This window comes from Pipistrellus kuhlii, unplaced genomic scaffold (genome assembly GCF_014108245.1).
Source record: "Pipistrellus kuhlii isolate mPipKuh1 unplaced genomic scaffold, mPipKuh1.p scaffold_m20_p_24, whole genome shotgun sequence".
Lineage (NCBI taxonomy): Eukaryota > Metazoa > Chordata > Mammalia > Chiroptera > Vespertilionidae > Pipistrellus > Pipistrellus kuhlii.
The window spans coordinates 9,085,878-9,105,205 of NW_023425523.1; the positions used below are offsets into that span (position 1 = coordinate 9,085,878).

The 19,328-nt window shown below is 50.4% G+C and overlaps 1 protein-coding gene across 3 annotated transcripts in view; it reads right to left on the bottom strand.

Annotated features, from left to right (window-relative positions):
* TBX15 (T-box transcription factor 15) overlaps positions 1-16,754 on the bottom strand; it is an 89,711-nt gene extending 72,957 nt beyond the window's left edge. Inside the window, exon 1 of one of the 3 annotated variants that reach the window (XM_036452553.2) lies at positions 16,408-16,754. In XM_036452553.2, the coding sequence (XP_036308446.1) occupies positions 16,408-16,612 (205 nt within the window). In that variant the 5' untranslated portion in view covers positions 16,613-16,754. The remainder of the gene's footprint in view (positions 1-16,407) is intronic. The other 2 variants (XM_036452554.2, XM_045586967.1) reach the window with 2 other exon arrangements.
* Positions 16,755-19,328: the final 2,574 nt, after the last annotated feature.

Sequence of the window (19,328 nt, forward strand, 5' to 3'; positions counted from 1 at the left end):
GCTGAGCCTGGAGTTGGGAACCCCCACCCACGTCAGTTCATGCACATATTTCCCACTGCTCATGGGAAGGCAAGAAGAATTTCTATCATTCTACCTCAGCTTAACCCAACTCTATGCTTTTAGGCAATCTCGGGCAATCTGTCTTTCATTTAGAGATATTTTTACACTTCTGTTTAACTCTGGGGATTTTCAAACTGCCTTTATTTCTTTTTCTTCCTTGCTGGGCAGGAAACAGAGGCTGCCATGAACATAAGACCTGAAACAAATATGGAAAGATGTGGTACAGTTATTCTCAGACTCAATGTATTTCTAAATGCTAATACCTTGACATAAGAGAGCTCCGAAATAGATTCCAGGCAGAGAACATTCAGCAATTTCTAGCTACAAAAATGCCTTGTCAGTAGTATAATTTGATATCCTTTCCTTTTTACTAAAATCCACTGGCCTTATCTCCATTAGAGATAGAGATTTGAGAGTATGAAGATATCAATTGACACATCCAAGATCACACCTAGAAGCAACTGGCAGACACCTCCTGCCGGGCCTCCAGGACCATCTTGAAGCCAAATCATCTGTAAAGTGGCTGTAGTGGCCACAAAACCCATCGCTAACTTCTGACAACTACCAGTTGAGTTGAGCGCTAACAGGGATCCTGAGATGAGTAAGACACAGTGCTCTCCAGGGCTCCCCTACCTCATCAACTCACAAAACAAATGCACCCTCCAAAAATCTTTCATTGTTAAATGTAAGAAAGGTACAATGTACTATACTTGCATAGGCTTCTACTTTACCCGTTTTTCTGTGACCAATTTTAAAAATGTAGAGAAGGTCAATCAAAAGCATGATGTGAGCATGTCTGGGTGTGTTCATGTGCACAAAGAGAGCCACAGAACAGAGTCAGCCAAAGCCACTTTCTCCTTGGCTACAGGCACCCATGTCCAAGAGCCTAAAGGTGAATGCCAATCCAGTAGGACAACTAGAAGAGAACAGGTGTATATCCTTCCACAGAAAGAGAGGACTAACGTGGAATTACTGGACAGCTGGTAATATGAAGCCTGTGGGGATTCTATGAAGCTAAGGGCAGGACAAGAGCCTTGCTCAGAAATAGTCTAATCAGGCTACATCTCAAGAGGAGCTTTCTGATGGTGGACACCATTGGAAGCACTTGTATTTTTACCATCTTGGCTACACCTTTAAGCATTACAGATTACCCAACTGAGGCTCCCCTGTGACTATAAAATCACAGAAGCACACTAGCACCATTTTGAAAGGAAACCATAGGTAGACCCCAAAAGAAGATCTCCCTCCAGCAGGCTCCAAGGAAAAATAAAGTTGGTGACAACTGAGGACTTTCTTCCATCGTGGCAATGCCCAAACCTTATGTGAGCTCTGCGTAGACATATGCAGTTTTTGTCTGAAGTCATCACATGTTTGAATCTGTACATCCTGTCAGTTAATATTTATACCAAATCGCCCCTTTTCATCTTGGGATATTTCTGTCATAGTAGGTGCTTAAGATTCCCTTACATATGGAATCTCAAAGAGCTGAAATAGAATTGTGGTTGTCATGAGCTGGGAAATTGGGTCTTGAAAATAGGCTAAACTTTCTTCAGGAGGAACTTAAGGGAGGAAAAGGAGAAAGTGCTCCAGACAGAAGAGGTGCAGGAGCAACTGCAGGGAGGATGATAAAAAGTCAGCCTGTGTCCAAAGGAAATGAAAACCGGATCTTGAAAATGTATCCACACTCCTGTTTTTATTACATATTATTCAAAATAGCCAAGACACAAAAACTACCTAAGTGTTCATCAATGAATACTTGGGGGATGGTGGTTCATACCTCCCATCTAGACACACACACACACACACACACACACACACACACACACACACTGGAATATTATTTAGCCATGAGAAAGAAGGAAATCCTATCAATTGTGAGAACATGGCTGGACCTCAAAGGTATTGTGCTAAGTGAAATAAGTCAGACAGAAAAAGATAGATACTGTGTGCTATCACTTACATATGGAATCTCAAAGAGCTGAAATAGAAATTGAGTAGAATTGTGATTGTCGTGGGCTGGGAGTGGGAAAATGGAAGATGTTGATCCAAAGATACTAACTTGCAGTTAGAAAGAAGCTAAATAAGTTCTGGGGGTCTATCCCATAGCATTGTGATTACAAGTCAACAATACTTTAAAGTTGCCAAGAGACTATATTTTAAATGTCTCACCATAAGATATGGTAATCATATGGCAAAATATAAGTGTACCAGATCAACACATGTACAATGTACATGTCAATTATCAATAGAGACTGTGTGCTATAAATAGGGCATCAGTGGCTAAGGTAAGAAGGGTAGTTTGGGACCATTCTATATCTGACACTGATCAAACAGTTTCTCATAAGAACACTGAAGAGTTTCTGAGTTTTCTCACTTTACCAAGTGTCTAATTATGAGCAAGGTAGACAGGTGCTAATACTGAGCAGTTTCTATGAGCCTGGCGCCATGCCACGCATTTTGCACTTAATTCTCACCATGGCCTGGAAGCAGGTATCGTTACTCTTGTTTCACATGTACACGACTGAGGCACAGAATCAAGTCACTTACTTGCCCAAGGTCACAGCCAGAACTATGTGCTTGGGTCAGGCCTCCCTGACCCGGACCCCAAGCTCTCTGTAGTCTTAATTTCTCACACCAGCCATTTCTTCTGCTTCTAGGATACGAAGGACCATATGCTTTCTATAACATGTCATACTCATCCCCTAGCACAGGTCATCCAGTGTGGTAGAGAGTTGTTACTCAGCCGACAAGATGGACATAAAAGGCCTCAAAGTTCAGGAAAGTGGCTGGGTGAAAACGTCTCAAAAGTCTACCTAAACACATGCCCCCAAACTGGCCCAGCAATAAAGCCAGATCTGTCATTCTCAACATTCACCAGCAATGAGCCACACAGCTGTGGAGGCCTAACAGTTTGGGCAGGAAAACAGGCAAAGAAAAAGGAGAATGTATTCAGGCCCCAAGCAAAAAAATGTTAACATCCGGAACCAATTCGCCCACGCAGGCTGGGGAACCGTTACACCCAGCCCTTCATAACATGCCTGAGGCCTCTGCCCCAGCCCTCCTCTCTCACTCTTTCTTCCCTCCCGCCTTCCTCTCTCCCTCTCTTTCTCGAGCTTGGTTTACCATTTGCGGGCCCCTACACCAGTTAAGTGGTCCTATGTTCCTATGTCTTCAGGAAGCACGTCCTGCAGTCCCTACCCGGCCATCTGAACATCACAGATATGTGTCACATCTCTGTGTAACCTGCTCTTGCAACAGTTGAGATCCAACACTCCCAGGATTACTGCCGGTCATGCAACTAGTGCCCTGAACGCTGGAGGGAGAATGAATGGCCCAGGCCTGGCTGCTTTCCTATCTTGCAGAATCTACACTTCTCATAGGACGGACCTCCAGGGTAAGATCCAGTAAATCACCAAAATTGCAGCATTCACCTTATCCTCTGCCACACTCTATATTTCAACCCAGGCTCCACCTGTGTTCTCTGGGAAAGGAAATGGCCCGGAGATTCATATGCTTCTGTTGCTACAAGAGCTTATCAAATCCCATCAATCGTTGCCTGCACAGAGTGGGGTGGGCAATAAGGAGAAAGCAAAGATTTAAAACAGACATGGATCTTACATCTTTCTCTCTCCAGTTATAAAAGCCACTCTCTACCCCCGGGCACAACAGACAGGAATATGATAGACCTTACAGCCCAACAGCCAAGAAATGCATTAATGATGAAGTCCGCCCACGAAAAAGCGGAGGGTGTAGTTTTCCTCCAAATCCCTGCTGGAGACACCAGACTTCCTAAGAGGATGCTTAGTGGGAGTGGGAGGAAAAGTGATGGAGAAACGGCGAACAGGTGGACCAAGAAGCCCTGAAAGCCGATGTTAAGTTCCCTAAAACGCAGTGTCTGGCTCACGTTCACTTTTACCACGTCCGAAGTGTTTGACAGCATGGGAGATTTCTGCAAATAACTGGTCCCATACCAAACGAGGCCACCCTAAATAGAGCTGTTCCAAAATAAATGACTCGGAGCAGTCACTCAGAGGTTAAAGTCAAAGCCACAAACTCTGAGAGCGGGTGTACTCGCTGTGGGTCCTCGAGGCGGTTTCTTAATCCTCGGGCATTAAAAAGAAGCCACTGTGGAAATCAGGATCTCTTCCTTTGTAAATTCAATCCATGGCAAAGGGATTTCAGCTGTGATTGCCGGGTTTGGAAAAAAAAAAAAAAAATCAACCGTAGTACTTAGAAATGCATGAATTGCTCGTCACTGCAACTGATACATTTCTAAGCTGTTCCATTTTGAATCAATTACCAATCAGATTCTTTCCATCCCGTTGTGAATGGAGAAGGCCATGGGTAAAACAGAACTCCCTGCACTTCACTGCACGGGGGGATTTAGGATGAGGGGGCTTTAGATCCAATTCAATATGTAGCCACCGCATTTCAGACGCTGAGATTTCTGTGCATTTCCGTCAGAGAAAAAGCAAGTCATGTTGGGAAGGCTGTGCCTGTGCCAACCCAAAGCCATGGCTTAGAAACTCAACCCCACTGCACTGTCACAGAAGCGTCTGCTAGCTGGTAGAGGAGAAGGCACCTGAGGACTGGACAGACCATTAACAATAGGAGCCTTTCCCACGTGGTTGAGTGTCAACCTATGAACCAGGAGGTCATAGTTCCATTCCATCAGGGCACAAACCCAGGTTGCTGGCTCAGTCCCCAGTCTGGGGCACCCAAGAGGCAGCAGATCAATGATTCTCTCATCGGTGATGTTTCTTTCTCTCTCTCTCTCCCTCTCCTTTCTTCTCTGAAATCAATAAAAAAATATATTTTTTTAAAAAATAACAGTAGGAAATGAAGATAGAGACCAGAAACTATAACCAGCTTTCTCATGTTTATGGCTTAACAATTTCTGTTTGGAAAGGCAGAATGAACAGCAAGCATAAAGTTCCACCTACAAACATTCAAAATTCTCCACAGAGCACTGAAGAGCCATCTGCAGGGGGAGGCAATATAGTCTAGTGGTTAAGGGTATTGACTCTGGAGCCATAGAAACCTGGGTTTAAATTCTGGCCAATCCACTTCAACTGGATTGGAGCTGTATCTGTGGGCAAATTAGTCTGTTTGAGCCTCAATTTCCTACTCCGTGAAATGGGGAAACAATGACCTTGCTTTGAGGACTGCTGGAGGGATGCAATAAGAGAATGTGAATAAGAACATCAGTGCAGTGCCTGGTACAGCACGCACCCTCGATCCAAGAAAGTTCTCTCGGAGGGCATTGTGGGCTCCCTCTGAAATAAGATGATGCGGAAGAGGTATAGAAGGATCTGTCCTGAAAATAAAGTGGGGGCAGAGAGGCTGTTGTGAGCACTGAAGCCTGGATTCCAGCTCACGCGGAGCAGCTCCCTGCTCCTCTGGATGGTCAGGCAGGGGCTGAGCACTGCCGACGAGGTGCCCTGGGCTCCCTGGATGGGGGAGGCCTCCACGGGACCCTTCCTCTGATCCTCTCCCCCTGGGAATGCACCTTTGCCCTCCTCTGCCAGAAATCGATTTAAACAAAATCTAGGGTGTAACTGGTTTTATTTTTTTTTATTTTTTTTTCAATAGTAAATGATCAAATCCAGGCTTCTGTTTTCTTGAAGAAAACTGTGTGGCCAGATGTGAATTCTAACGCAATGGCTGGGGCTTCTGCTGTTTCCCTACAAAGACTTCCAAACCTCTTCTTCCCAGATCGTCGGCTTAACCAGAGGTTTTCCTTACACTTAGGGGAGAAGAACAAAAAACTGAACCAAGCAACACCTACATATCCTTTACTGTAGCCCCAACTCATTGGTACCGCTGGCTCATCTTGCCCAGAATCCTAGAGTCCATAGGCCTTACGTAAATGAATCTTCCTTCTTTCCTAAAGCTAACCTTTCGAGGATTTCTGGGCTTCAGATAGAAATATCCTGTTTCACAAAGAAACGTGGGTGTGTTCCTTTACTTCCCCGAATTCAGAAAGGCTCTTCTGCCCCACCTTCTGCCCACCCCCTCTTCCTGCCTGGTATCAGAGGCTGGTCCCCACCCTCGGGAGCCCTCTTTTCCTCCTTCAGGTGCTCCCTCAGGTCCTGACTTTCTGCCTCAGTGAAACCCTGAATAGCAGCAGCTCTCAACTCAGTATTTCACCTGATTGGCACGTGTACTCAGATCCTGTGCTCTGTTTCCAACCATAGGCTGTGCACCAGGTGCGATCCACGCCCAGTCCAACATCTCCTTGGAAGCAAACGACTGGAGGAATGGGCGGTGCCGCTAGACATGAAATCAGCAACAGCTTCATACCCAGGTTCGTCACCGAGGTGAGTCATCACTGTCCATGGGGTAGGAATAACAGGGACGGTGCACAATCCTTTATTCCCTCCTGTATGTTATCTCATTCAGTCCTCACGACCAGGTTTTGATGAATAAGTTTCCTAGGACAATTTCACAAATGCAGAAATTGGGCTTGGGAGATATTTAGAAACTTGCTCGGGGTCATACAACTAGCACGTGTTGAAGCAGGCAGTCTAACCCCAAGAACCTGAGCCTGAACTGCTATCCTATATCACTCATTCATGCATCATGCCAAATAGAAATGAGTGTTTTGGAATTTTATGTATTATATATAAGTAATGGTATTTGGTATATGTGTGTATGTGTGTGTGTGTAGGTGTGTATATGGAATTATATATTATTTGAAATATATAATTGTTGCATATTAGTATTTAGGATATATGTTGTATGTATAAATACACATTTTGCTAAATATACACAGCACTAAATATATATATATATTTAGTGCTAATTATATATATATATATATCTCAGTATACTGGCTGGCACATAGTGTTCAATACATGTTACTAATTATCATTATTTTTGTTGTAATATCCTTATATGTTTATTATTTATTTATTAAGTGTTTGCTCTGAAGCAGTCACTTGTGCTAGGCTCTGGAGATTAAAAAAAAAAAAAAAAAAAAAAGCAATAAGACAAGGTCCCTGCCCCACAGCAGTTCATAGAGCAATAGAGAGATTGGACGACCTGTCATTCCACAAGCTCCATGCTGACAGAGTCCCGCACAGGGGTGGGGGCTGCGGAGAATGGGGGGCATCCACTGAGGGCGGGGAGCTGTCACCAGAATTGAAGCCCAAATGTAGAAGTTGATGAGGAAACAAAGTCCCACAAGATAAAAACATGAGAAACCGTCCTAAGTGAGTGCTGGGCCCAGGGTTTGTGTCTGACCCTGCCTTCAAGTTCAGCAGCTATGAATAGAGGTCTTGAATGCTAAGCTGTCTTCTGATCTATCTTGTTGACAAGCGTTTTGCCTGTTACTAAGTCATCCTTTTAGCATTCTTACTCTCTGCCAGATCAAGATCTCGGCTTAGCAGACTAGACATGGAAAATAGTTACGAGGGCTTTCCATTAGGCTCCGATAGTAATGAGGGGCCACGGATTTTTTGGGGGGAGTGGAATCCCACCAATTCCGTTTACCAGTGATGAGGTTGCTTTTCTCAGTCTTCACTTTTCAAATCCACAGAATTTTTCCAGCCTTTTTTGGGAATGGCACACACACAAAAAAAAAAAAACGGTGAGAGCATAAAATAACGCACATTTCCTTTACATTCACAAATGGCCCGGATTCTTTTGGCAAGAAGGGCCTGGGCGTTCACACAGGTTACATGAAACACCAAGGGCTCAGAATCACCGGTCCAGGACTCCTGAACATGTGATATCAATCTCAAAACTTTTCAAGAGCTTTATGAAAGCTCTTAATTCTAGCTGTAAAAATCTTTCTTTCTTTCTTTCTTTGGCTTTGTATTGCTGCACTGTTACTTTCTACAACCGCAGCAAAGTTTTCCTCATTGCGACAGATTAAAGATGAGCCAAGCGATGGCCAAGGTGCATTAGAAGGAAATGGTGATTAAAAATAAATTAACAGAGTCACAGATTCTTACAGCTGAAGGGGCCTCAGATGCCATTTGAGCCTCTCAGCCTCATTTCACAGAGGAGGCATTGAGGCCCCATCTTTTAAAAACTTTTTTCCCCCCAACATTTACACATCTGCCTTTAAAACAAACATCCCTGGTTCCAATATCAGTGGGTAAGCCAGCACCACAATCTAAGTCTAATGTAAGCAGGGCTAGCCCTCTTCCTAGCAGGATACGTGGATATCATCTAGAATGTGAAAGCTTTGTAGTATAGCGAAGTCTCCTAGATACACGCGCATGAGCAATTACGGTTTCTGAAATGTTTTTAGAATTCAGTAGTCCTTTGCTAGCTTGCTTTTACTATGTGTTTGTTTTTTTTTCTTCTAAATTGAGCATAGATGTATATAGCCCTTCCCCAGCTCATTGCAAAAAAAGAGAAAGAAATCTAATTAGGCTTCTGAGTTGAGGAAGTTTTGTCAAACCCAGAGAAAACTCTGCAGTGTTCACAGTCACTTATTGGCATAAATGCCTGACCCTCCCCACTGTGAAAACCAAGGAGTACTTTTTAGAAGCCCTGAGCCACCCAAGCCACCTAGCCCCAAGGTTACAATACTGATGTGACTGACTTTTTAAAGCAAGGATGGCCGGAGGCTGGACTTCCCTCTCTGCTAATATTTAACCAGCCCCGCCTGCTTCTTCCAGAACCAGCCATTTCTCCCTCTACTTTGCAAGGTTGAGTGGTTTCTTTCTTTTTCCTTCTTTCTTTCTTTTAAAGAAGTTAAAATTACTTCATTGTTTTTCATCTCCTTAACATGGAGGGCAAACGCGTGCTATCCCTTTGTCTGGGCGGGCAGTGCGGGCCTCTGGGCCGGGCACCGCTGCCTCTCGGGATGGATCCTAAGCACCAGGAACCGCTGCCAGTTTCCTTTCCAACGCCGCTAGGATGTAGTCGCTGACCCTGGCATTACCCATTTGGAAATGGTTAGGGACTAAAAGTTCTTCGGGCCCAGGGATCCTTGGTTCCTAATTGCCAATGTTTGAAGTCAGTCTGATTCCTCGAAAATTTGTGCAGCCTGATGAAAGCAAAAGCTCAAACTCCCCTCGGGCGCTAGGTGTAGGGCCCGCCGTGGGTTCCGCTTGGTGTTGGGTTGGTTTGAGGGTTTTTTCCCCCTGATCTTTTTTTGGGGGGTGGGGGAATGGGGCTCAAGGCCTTCCCAGTTACCGCTGAGTCCCCGCACGTCTCCAGGGCTGAGGAAGGTACGCACCATCCCCTGGTGCGGGGCAGGAGCGCGGGGCCAGCGTGCCCCAAGGCCAGACACAACTCCCGCGGCCAGACCCGGGCTCCGGCCGCCGGCCGCCGGGTGCCCTGAGCTGCCCGCCGTCCCCAGCACGGTTTCTCGGGACAAGACATGATCCATATTCCTTCTCCTTGGTGAAATGTCGCTGATGCTTTTTTGTGAGTAGGGGGAAATATATGGGCGTTTTCAATATGTGCCTAGGAGGTTGGGGGAAGGGAACAGGATGTCGAGGTGAGGGGAAGTAGGTGGGGGACGGAGAAAAAGGGGGGCTAACCTCGTTGGGGCAATACACTCCAGGCTGTGGGACGTAAAAAGAAGGCAGCGGGAGTCCGGGAGTCCCGAATGAGAATTTCGATTGACCCGGTGAACTAGGCGCTCACACTCCGAGGCAGGCTGGGAGTATGGTAATGACCTCTAGTCATCCCTTCCAGGGAGCTCTAATGTTATTTCTGGTATGTTGGTTTTTGAAAGGAGACTATATTAGGCTATTACGTGCTCAACCCAGAATTAGGGGATTGTTTTTTTAATCCGCTAAAGTGTGTGACAATTTGGAAACAGCCCATTAGAGCCTCAGCAACTATATTTTTGCATATGTCACCTACGTTCTAAAATTATTTTCCCCGAATCGCAGTGTTTTACTGGTTACTTCTATTAGCCATTATTATTATTATTATCCGAGCTTCTCTCAGTGAGTTAATTGTTCGGCAGAATGCATCCGAAATGAAGATGGCATTTTTCACAAAATTAAATGCAGGAAAACTCTCACTCGCCCTTTTCTTTTAAATTGCAACTGTATGAGTCTTGTTTTCTCCCAATAACTAGAATTTTCAAATTTGAAATTCTCTCTAGAAATGACAAAAGTTTTTGGCCTCCAAATTTTATGTGTTCCTATTTTTTAAAACTGGCTCCAAACACACACACACACACACACACACACACCGCGGTTTCTTTTCTCTGAAATATTGTCTACGTCCCATTCAGAACTTGGTGTTTCCCACGTAAATCTGTGCATAAACGGCTACATTTGTGTACCAACGTTTTAATACACTTTATACTCCTATGTATGATTTCAAGACCTATTTTCACTCTGGTATCAAAAGCTCGCCATCAGTTTGTAGTCAGCAAAATGTCCTGTCTCAAAGCGAGGCCATTAATGGCAATGAATAAATGTTGATTTGTCGTCACCAGTCGCTCGAATTCCCCACCTCTTTTCATTTCACCTCCGGTCCTCCCTACTGAGTCTCATTTTCCACCCTGACACTTGGAGCCAGGGCCTCACTTAAATTAACTAATGATTATCCTTGCCCAAAGCAGTGTAAACAGACCCTAATTTATAAATTTGCTAATTGCCCTTCCCAGTGCAGACCCCTGAGTATCGCAGCCATGCGCATATAAAATTCAAAGCTCACTGAAACCAGGAAAAGCAAAACAAAAATAAACCACATGGAGGAGAGAAAGAAGGGGGGAAGAGTCCCACATTCCACCAGTTCCCTGTTTTTCTCTGTGGAAAAGTATCCCCAAAAGATCAAAACTCGAAAACCACTTAAAATATTCTCTCCTGCTGAACATCTTTTGGGGCTAAGAAAGCAATAACCAGCTACACCCCAAAATAATCACTATATAGATGGATGTCTGTATTTCCAGAAAGTGAAATGCCAGTCTGCTCTTTATCCCTGTGGAATATGCACAGTTTAGCCCGGCTTTTAAACTCACACACACACACACACACACACACACACACACACCTGCAGTCACCTAGAGAAGGAACTTAAACTTAAAGATTTAAGAAGTGCTGCAATCATTTCCCTCCCTAATACGAGAAATAAATTTTTATCAGGGTCCATAATCAGGATCTCAAAAAGGGTTCTCATCTTCTTAATATGTTTGGCACTAGAGAGAGCGATTGTGACAGACCTGGAATATTTCACTCAATAATGCTAGCAATGCCCTTGGAGAGGCTTGGATGAACAAAATGTTTCAGTCTTTGGAGCCAAAACGTACTTGTCCTTCTCTCCTTGTGGCCTAACGTGAAGGATTAATAATGAGGGACTTGCTTCCATTAAACTCTGGTCCACACACGCAAAGGAAATTATACAAATCAGGAGGGGAGCACAAACCACCAGTCCCCATCTTTAATTTTGGCTCCCAGGTTAGGCATCTCAAACCATTCTTCACTCACTCACGTTCGGGGTGTGCTAACGAAAGAGGCTTTAAACCAATTTCAATAATTAAAAACGTCTATGCCCCCATTGGAAGTAATTGGTATGCGGAGGGGGGGGCAGGAAAACAGTGGGTACGCATCAATATCATTTCAGTCCAAACTCCACTATAAGAAATTGAATTCCCCCTTCCGTCTGCAGGAGCATCACCTCGTGAACTTTCCTTTCTGGGAGTTTTACATATAAAATCAGGAAACCCAAAGTGGCCAACCTGAACCCCCCAAAAAAAAGTTTAATGAGAAATAGTGTTGGGTGGGCGGTGGAGTCATGAATCGCTGTGTTCCTAGCCTGCGGGCTGCTCTGTCCGGGACAGCATTTGTCGCCTATTAGGCCTCTGCTCTCCGAGGGGTCTCCCAGGAGCCAGGTGGGTGTCAGTGGGGGGCCAGGGGCTGCCCTGGCCAGAAATCCAGAAGACTTCCCCCTCCCACACTGCCTTGTTAACCTCAGACCTTTCACACCCACCACAAGGATTTCTGAACACCGCTGGGGAGAGAGGGGGACGCAGGGAGGTGCAAACCATAGCACACTCCACCTTCTTTCCACTGCAGCCCAGATTCTGGGCACGGGGTTCTCCCCATTCCCTGTCCTCCCCACCAGCCTCCCAGTTTGCTCCCTCTGGGGGATGAAAGAAGTTAGAATCATCTCCTTATTCCTAGTGACTCTCTTGTGCCACCTCGCCAGGGCCACACGGATACACAAGACTGGCTCCCTAACCCTCCCCACGCCTGCAAGCCATGGAGGTGCCCTCCAGGGCCCCGCACGCACACCCAGAGGGCGTCTGATTTAGCCATGATCCCACGGGCGCATGAAAAAATTATTTGGCCATCATCTCAAGCAAATCACCATCCTCGCGGGCCTAAGTAAAGTAGAATTCAGATCTTGCCAACCCACCTCACCCCACCCCCATTCCCCTTCTCGCAAGGTTACTTACCAAAGGGACAGCCACCGAGAAAGGCCGCTTGGACCAAGCAGGAGGAGCCTTGGGCACGTTGGAAGCTCAGGCGGGGCACCCCTGAGGTTTTGGGGGGGGTGCCCCCGGGGGTGCGCACCTCGGGGAACTGTACCCCAGGCAGACCCTTGCGGGGCTCACCTGGCGCCACGCTGCGCACCCACCCCTGCACTGTGGTCCAGCCAGACCTGGCTGGTGCCCGCCCCACCGGCCCCAGACTTTTCGCTGGTCACTGTCTCTGTCTCATTTAAATGTCGGTAACGGGTCTGTGTTTCTCTGTTGGGCATTAGGGGTGGGTAGAGGGGTGGTGTCGGAATTAAAATATTGGAGCTCTACTCTGAGCGAACAAGCCATAAACCGGCATATTCGTTCTCGGAGGCGGTGGATAATTCCAGAGGATAAGATGCGCTGGGGCACTGCGAGGGCTTTTCTCGAATCGGTTCACTAGGGTTGTGCACACGGGGGTGCGGACGAAAGCGAGCGCGGGCGCCTGGCGTGTGTGCAATCGCACGAAGCGCCCACCCGCCCGCGCGCTCCAGGGTATGGGGTCCTGGGCGCCGCCCGCACGCCTCGCCGCCTCCGAAGCCCGAAGGGCGCTGCGGCTTCAACATTCAAGCCTGCGGGCTCTGTAGCGGGAACTGCCCAGTGCCCCGCAGAAGGATTACATTATGTCGCTCCGCGGGAGCCCGGGCCTCGGTGCACAGGGCTGTGTGTTTGGGCGGGAAAGGCCCAGACGAAGGCAGGGGAGCCGCCGGGGTTGCGGTAAGAGCGCCGTTGGCGCCGCCACGTGCCTGGAATATACTTCCCAGGCCCCCGAGCCGAGCAGCTGTTCCCGGAGAAAGTTTCCTCCGTGGCCGCAGCCGATCGGACGGAGGGAAGTGGGGAGCGAGCGGGCTCAAGAGTCAGGCTCTTCCAGGACGGGTTCGGAGACCCTCCCGCCCCGGTGCAGTGCGCGGTGGGCCAGGCCCCGCGGCTTCTCCCAAAGACGCTGAGTGCTGGCCCGCCCCGGTGCAATACTGAAAGCGCCTCGCAGGCCCTTCTCTAAAGCCCTGAGGCCTTGGGGAGGTTTCGGGACCACCAGGCTGGGAGGAAATTGTGAAATACATACTGTGTGCCCTCTGGTGCGTGAGCGCCTGCAGCGCGCAAGCTGGGCTGGTCCCTCGGCTGCCTGCGGGCCCGCCGTGCCAACCAAAGCCCGCTCTGTCCGGCGCGGAGAGAAAAACGGGTTGCAAACAGGCAAAGGCCGTGTCTTTGAATAAAAGCAAAACGTTAAATGTGCTCCGCGAGTTACCTGAGCTCCCCGGGTTTGGGAGGCTGGGACAGGGAGGGCAGGGGAGAAGGGGATCCGTCAAACAGCGGGACGGAGAGACTGACAAATACAGATGCGCTAAGCCATCGTCCTGTATGTGCGAGGCGACCCAGCGTTTATCCTTCCCCAGCCCCAAAGCAATTTTGTTTTTCTTGTAGTTTTTGTTTTTGTTTTCTGTTCCAGACTTTTATCAGGGCAGACAGGCGAGCCACGCAGCAGGTCCGAACCCCCGCCCCTGGGCCCTCATTAGGAAAAGAGGTAAAACAGAACCCGGAGGCCCTGGGCACAATGGAACCACAGGGCCGCATCTCTCACCTCCGCCACCAGACACACACTTTTAAATGAGGCCCTCTGTGCGGCTGTTAGGGCGCTGAATGAGAGACAAAAAAAGAAGAAGAAAAGGCAGGCAGGGGACCCCAAACCCTGGCCCTGCCTCCTGCTACCATCCCAACGTGCTGGAGCCCACACCGCGCCCTTTTCCTGAGAGATCTGTTCTCCCCCTCTGTCCGGCTGCTACGAAAACCGTGGCCATTGCGGGACTCCACGCTGGAGATTTCCAAGGGTTTTGAGATCTCCAATTTGGAGTCCCCTCAGCCCACCATGTGCCCAGGACCCGCCGGTAGGCCCGTTCATTGGGCAGAAGGCCCGCGAGTGCTCTCGGTGTGCGGCTTCTTCCTCCTCCTGGACCTTCGCCCCATAGACATAGTTCATTTTTTGTTTTGTTTTTTTCTAACCCAAAGGCCATATTTTTTTTTCTTTTTACAAAAGCGATAAAGGTAATGTGAACGGATCCGCCGAACTCTGTTATGTGAAGCTCAGGGTGAGGTCCTCACCACCTACTCACTTCCAGCTCCAGCGAGGGAACAGCATTCTGGATACCGGGTCCTCGAGCTCAGGGCCCTGGACTGGCATCTCGGCGCCGAGCCCTCACTCAGTTTTCTCCGGGCTTATGGCTGAGACCGGAGGAAAGGAAACTTCCTGCTGAATCTCTGCGTATGACCCTGCATGTTGGTCCTTTTTTAACATTCGAACTGAGGCCGGTTCTGGGGGCCTGCTGCCTGGAGAAAAGGGGGGGGGGGTGGAGGAGGACAGGGCGTCTGCCGGGCACAGTTAAATAACGTGCGCCTTTGCTACCGTTGCGAACGTGAAGTAAATCCACCCTCCTCATCGCCCGTTGTCATAAGGCCTGAAAGAACTCCCACTAAACTATGTGAAGGCCCAAGCAAAGATTTTAACAACAAATAAATGCGGGGAGGAAATAGTCTGGCCAGAGACGGGAAACACATTAGCCGAGGAGAATTTCTTTCCGGATTGCTCACTCAGTTATCCGAGTGGGCAGGCACCCGCATCCAGATGCAGGGGAAAACTTGAGTGGATGAAATAAATCTCCTTTTAATTTCCTTTTCATCGACTAATAAAAATAATTCCCCAACACTAAACTCAAATACCATAACGGGCCGCAGGAACACGGAGAATTCATAAAACTCCGTCTCTGCAGGTCACCCGCTAATCGCGTTATTATTAGCCCCGGGAGCATGGAAATTGAACTGTCACTGCCGACAGAGAAAATGGTAAGCGACAGCTGTCCCTCCTTGGGTCGGCCAGTTTTCCAGCCCCCAAGTGCCTGGGGCCGAGGCCTCCCCCATCCCTGTGCAGGCCACTGCCTCGTTGGCCGCCTCCTCCCTCCCCCCGCGCTGGCCTGTGCGCTGACCCAGGTCCACTTCCCAGCCTCAGCTGGTCAGCAGGAGCACCTCGAGAAGAGGTTTAGAAGTCCTGGCTGGAAAGTTTCTGAAGCCGCTAACCCCAGCTGCGAGCCGGGTGTGCCTGTGTGTGTGTGTGTGTGTGTACGAGATTCCTCTGATAACAGCTGTTCCCTCCACTGTTTTGAACAGTTGAAATCTTGGCACTTACTATGAAACGTTAAGTCGTCTCCCTCCCCATCCCACCCCCCATTCTGTTAAAATACCCACATCGACCTCCTCCTCCTCGTGTTGTACGCGATGTGTGCATATGGATCCGAGATACAAATCAATCGCACCCATGCCCTCCAACGCACGGAGATATGAACCCAGGGCGCGGGCTAAGGGGTCTAACATGCCTCTTTCGGTAAAAGTCAACGAAGTAGAAATAGGACCGTGCTCCCTTGTCACCCGAGGAGGGGAAATTCGCCAACTTAAGCCCTAGAAAAATTGGTGGGGGAAAGGGGAGGGCTAGGGCCGAGGTGGAACGCTAACGGGGCATTCCCTAAGAGGGGGCTGTCGGCCCAAGATCCCCCGCGCTCGATCCGATCCCCCGAGTTCTCAGAAGTTGGTCTTAGCCCCTCTCCTTTCCCCAGGCCATCGGCGCCCCTCCTCATCCCAGGGCCCTGCAAGCTCCTCCGCTGCGGGCCCCAGGACCCCTGCGCCCCGCTCCCCAGGAGAAGGGGATGCGAGCCAGGAGGCCTCCCGGCTTGAATTTGGCGACGACATGCAAAGCTCAGGCCAGTTCCCCCAATTGGTTCCGGCGAATTTGGGGCGGACTGCAGGCATTTGTCTAAGAAACTGCCGCATAGCAGCAGAGCAAGGCAGGGCGGGCAGGGCGGCCGCGGCCGGGGCCTCCCTCCGCGCCGCCCGCCGCCCGCGGCCCGGCCCTGCGCACTCACCCGGGTGAGGCTCCAGGCCGTGCGCCGCCGCGTCCTCCGCGTCTCCGAGCGGGCCCGCGGGGCTCAGCGCCTCCATGGACAGGTCCAGCCCCTTCTCCTCCCAGTCTCGCAGTTTCCGTTTTTTATTGGAGCCGATCAGGGCTTCCACGGAGAAGGCATGTGCTCGCGAGCTCAGGGCGACTGCAGATCTCCTCCTTTCACTCATCTTAGCCGCCCGCACCCCGGCCCCCCGCTCGCCCCCGCTGCCGAGGGAGCAGCCCGCGCCCTCACGCTCCGAGCGCCCGCCGGGCCGGGCCCGGGAGAGGCGGCAGCTCCGCGGGCACTGGGCGCCCTCCCTCCCCCTGCGCCTCCCTCCCCCTCCTTCCGCCGCCGCGGGCTGGGCCCGGCGCCCCTGGCTGCCCCGGCGGCTAAGCACGAGCGCCCGGAGCGCCGCCCGCTCGCAGCATGAGCGCCCGCGTCCTGCTTCCCACCCACCCGCCCGGGCAGGCGCTCACAGGCTGTGTACACTGGACTTCATTTTTTTTTTTTATCCTCTCTCTCTCCTCCCTCTCCCTCTCTCTCCTCCCTCTCCCTCTTCCTCTCTCGGTCTTTTCCCGTCCTTCCCTCTGATCCAAACTTCTGGGAAACTTTTTTTCTGAATCCCTCCCTTCCCAAGGAGCTGGGGGCAGGCTGTGCGCTCCTGTCCTTGGGGCGAGGGAGAGGAGGGGGGAGGAAGAGAAAGGCTGTGGGGGGGGGGGGAGAAGCAAGCCCCCGGCCAATGGCGAGGAGGGAACAGGAGAAACCCTGAGCGCGCGGGCCAATGAGCGGAGGGGAGAGACTGAGGCCCCGGCCAGGGCGCAGCGCCCGCGGTCCCCGAGATGCTCCAGGGCCGACTTTTAACTCCTGGCTTCCCAGGGTCCCCTGGGCTCCCCGTGGGGGGAGAAGGGGAGCTGAAGGTCGAGGTCAGACTTGTGCCGTTACACACTCCCGCCGGCCTCCAACCAGTACCTTTTCCTCCCAAATCCACTAGGTTTCAGAGATGCTGCAAGCCCACAGTCATTTTCACTACAGATCTGAAATTCGGGGGCTCAGACACAATGTCAACCTGACCGAAATGCCAGAAAACGGCTCTAGTCATCTCCCTGCTTGCCCCCCCCCCCCCCCAGATGCTTTTAGATTCGCTGGATCCTAAGGATTTCGACACAAGGTTCTTATTTCCCGATTGGACGACTTCTAAACAACTCCGGTGGACGCAAAACGAAAGAAACAAGCTATAAGCCCCCCTTGCTAGCCAGAACCTTGTTGAAAATCTAAGGACGGCTTCCTCCTTCCATCTCTACCTGTTGGAGAAGGAGAGGTGGGCCCCTCAAAGCCGGAGGCCGGGTGGGGCGCCCAAAACGCTCTGCGGACCGATGGATCCCGGATCCCGACTGGGCCCGCAAGCAACAAAGGCGCGCCTGGCCTTCGGCGCTGGACGCGGAGCCGAGCTGCGCCCGCTCAGGACGCCTGCTCGGTGGAATCCACGGAGAGGGGCTGGACGAGTGCAGCCGGGAACTCGGACAGAGCAGAAGGAACTTTTTCAAAATTCCCTTCAAATCCGATCATTCGGGAGCATGGCTCTCCCCGCCCCGCTGATCCTCCCACCACCCTTCCAAAAAAAATGTTTTTTTCAGAGCAGTGCGGTCGCTAGGGATTTCTAAGGAACTTAAAGTCCAATTCTTCTGGCTATTCTGATTTCCCACACCCCTTCCTAGGTTGCGCTACTGGTCCGGGGCCACAGACAAAGCCGGAGCCAGGCCAACGCAGAGCAAGTTCGGAGGGGCCAGAAGCTGTCGATCTTACCGAGCTGGAGAAGGGTCTCGGGTTTCCCAAAGGACGACCTCGACACAGCCTGACTTACCGGAGCCAAAGCCCCGGTGGAGGCACAGGCACTTCTGTGCCCCCGAGAAGGGGCGGGAAAGAGTCGGCTCTCTGGTGTGAGAATAACCGATCTCCAGGCCCAGCAGACTATTCCTGCCAACAGCCAGGCCTTGAGCAGAGTCCGAACCCACAGGCCTAGGGCAGAGGGGCCCAGGCCAGGCGTGTCATAGGCCCCCCTGGAAGGAGCACTGGGGTGAGAAGGGAGGGCTTGTAAGTCCTCTGAAAAGCCACACTCTCCCCCTGACCACGGAGGGGCCGGGAAATCTAGTCCTTGCTATTGTACTTGGAAGTGCTCTGGAGCTGGAGGCAACAACCTAGTGTCCTGAATGTTCTTGGCCTTTTCACAGGAGAGCAAAACAGGCTACTTCTGGAGCCCCCTCGTCCCAGATGAGAATCAGCCAAGAGGGCAGCAAATGCAGGAAGAATAATGGAAAAACCACTGGAGGAGTGTGATTCAGCCAGGCTCGGCCTCCGGAGCCAGTGTCTCTGACTTGCTCTTAAAAACCCTGGAACGTAGAAGCTGGGTGCTGAGCCCCTCAGGGTCTCCCTCCACGCTGCCTCGCAAACTCCCCAGGAGCTGGGGTGGCTAGGCACAGAGTCTCCCTCTCAGCCCCCACCTGGCATTGCTTCCAGGAGCCACTGCCTAAAGGGACAGCATTTACCACCCTTAGGCTGCAGTGAGACCATTCAGTCCAAGAGCTCTCAGTTATGTTCCGCTCAGGCTCTGCCCGCTCTTCGGCTTCCAGGTTCTGGTGTCAGCACTGGTGGCTGGAGTTTGCCCAGTGGGATCAGGCCCAGTGGGGTAGCCTGTGTTCTCCCCATCCTCTGTACCTCACAGCTCCCTCTGGCAGCCTCTTGCCTTGACCTTCTCACACAGACCCAATTTGGATTAAGAATTGGGTGCGCCATAGGCTGTGAAAGCTTCTCAAAAAGAGGAATTTGGGGTTATCCACACACCTCCATACAGGTCCAGAATGCCTGCTCTATGTAGGTGTCCACAGACACATGTCCAGAGACACACC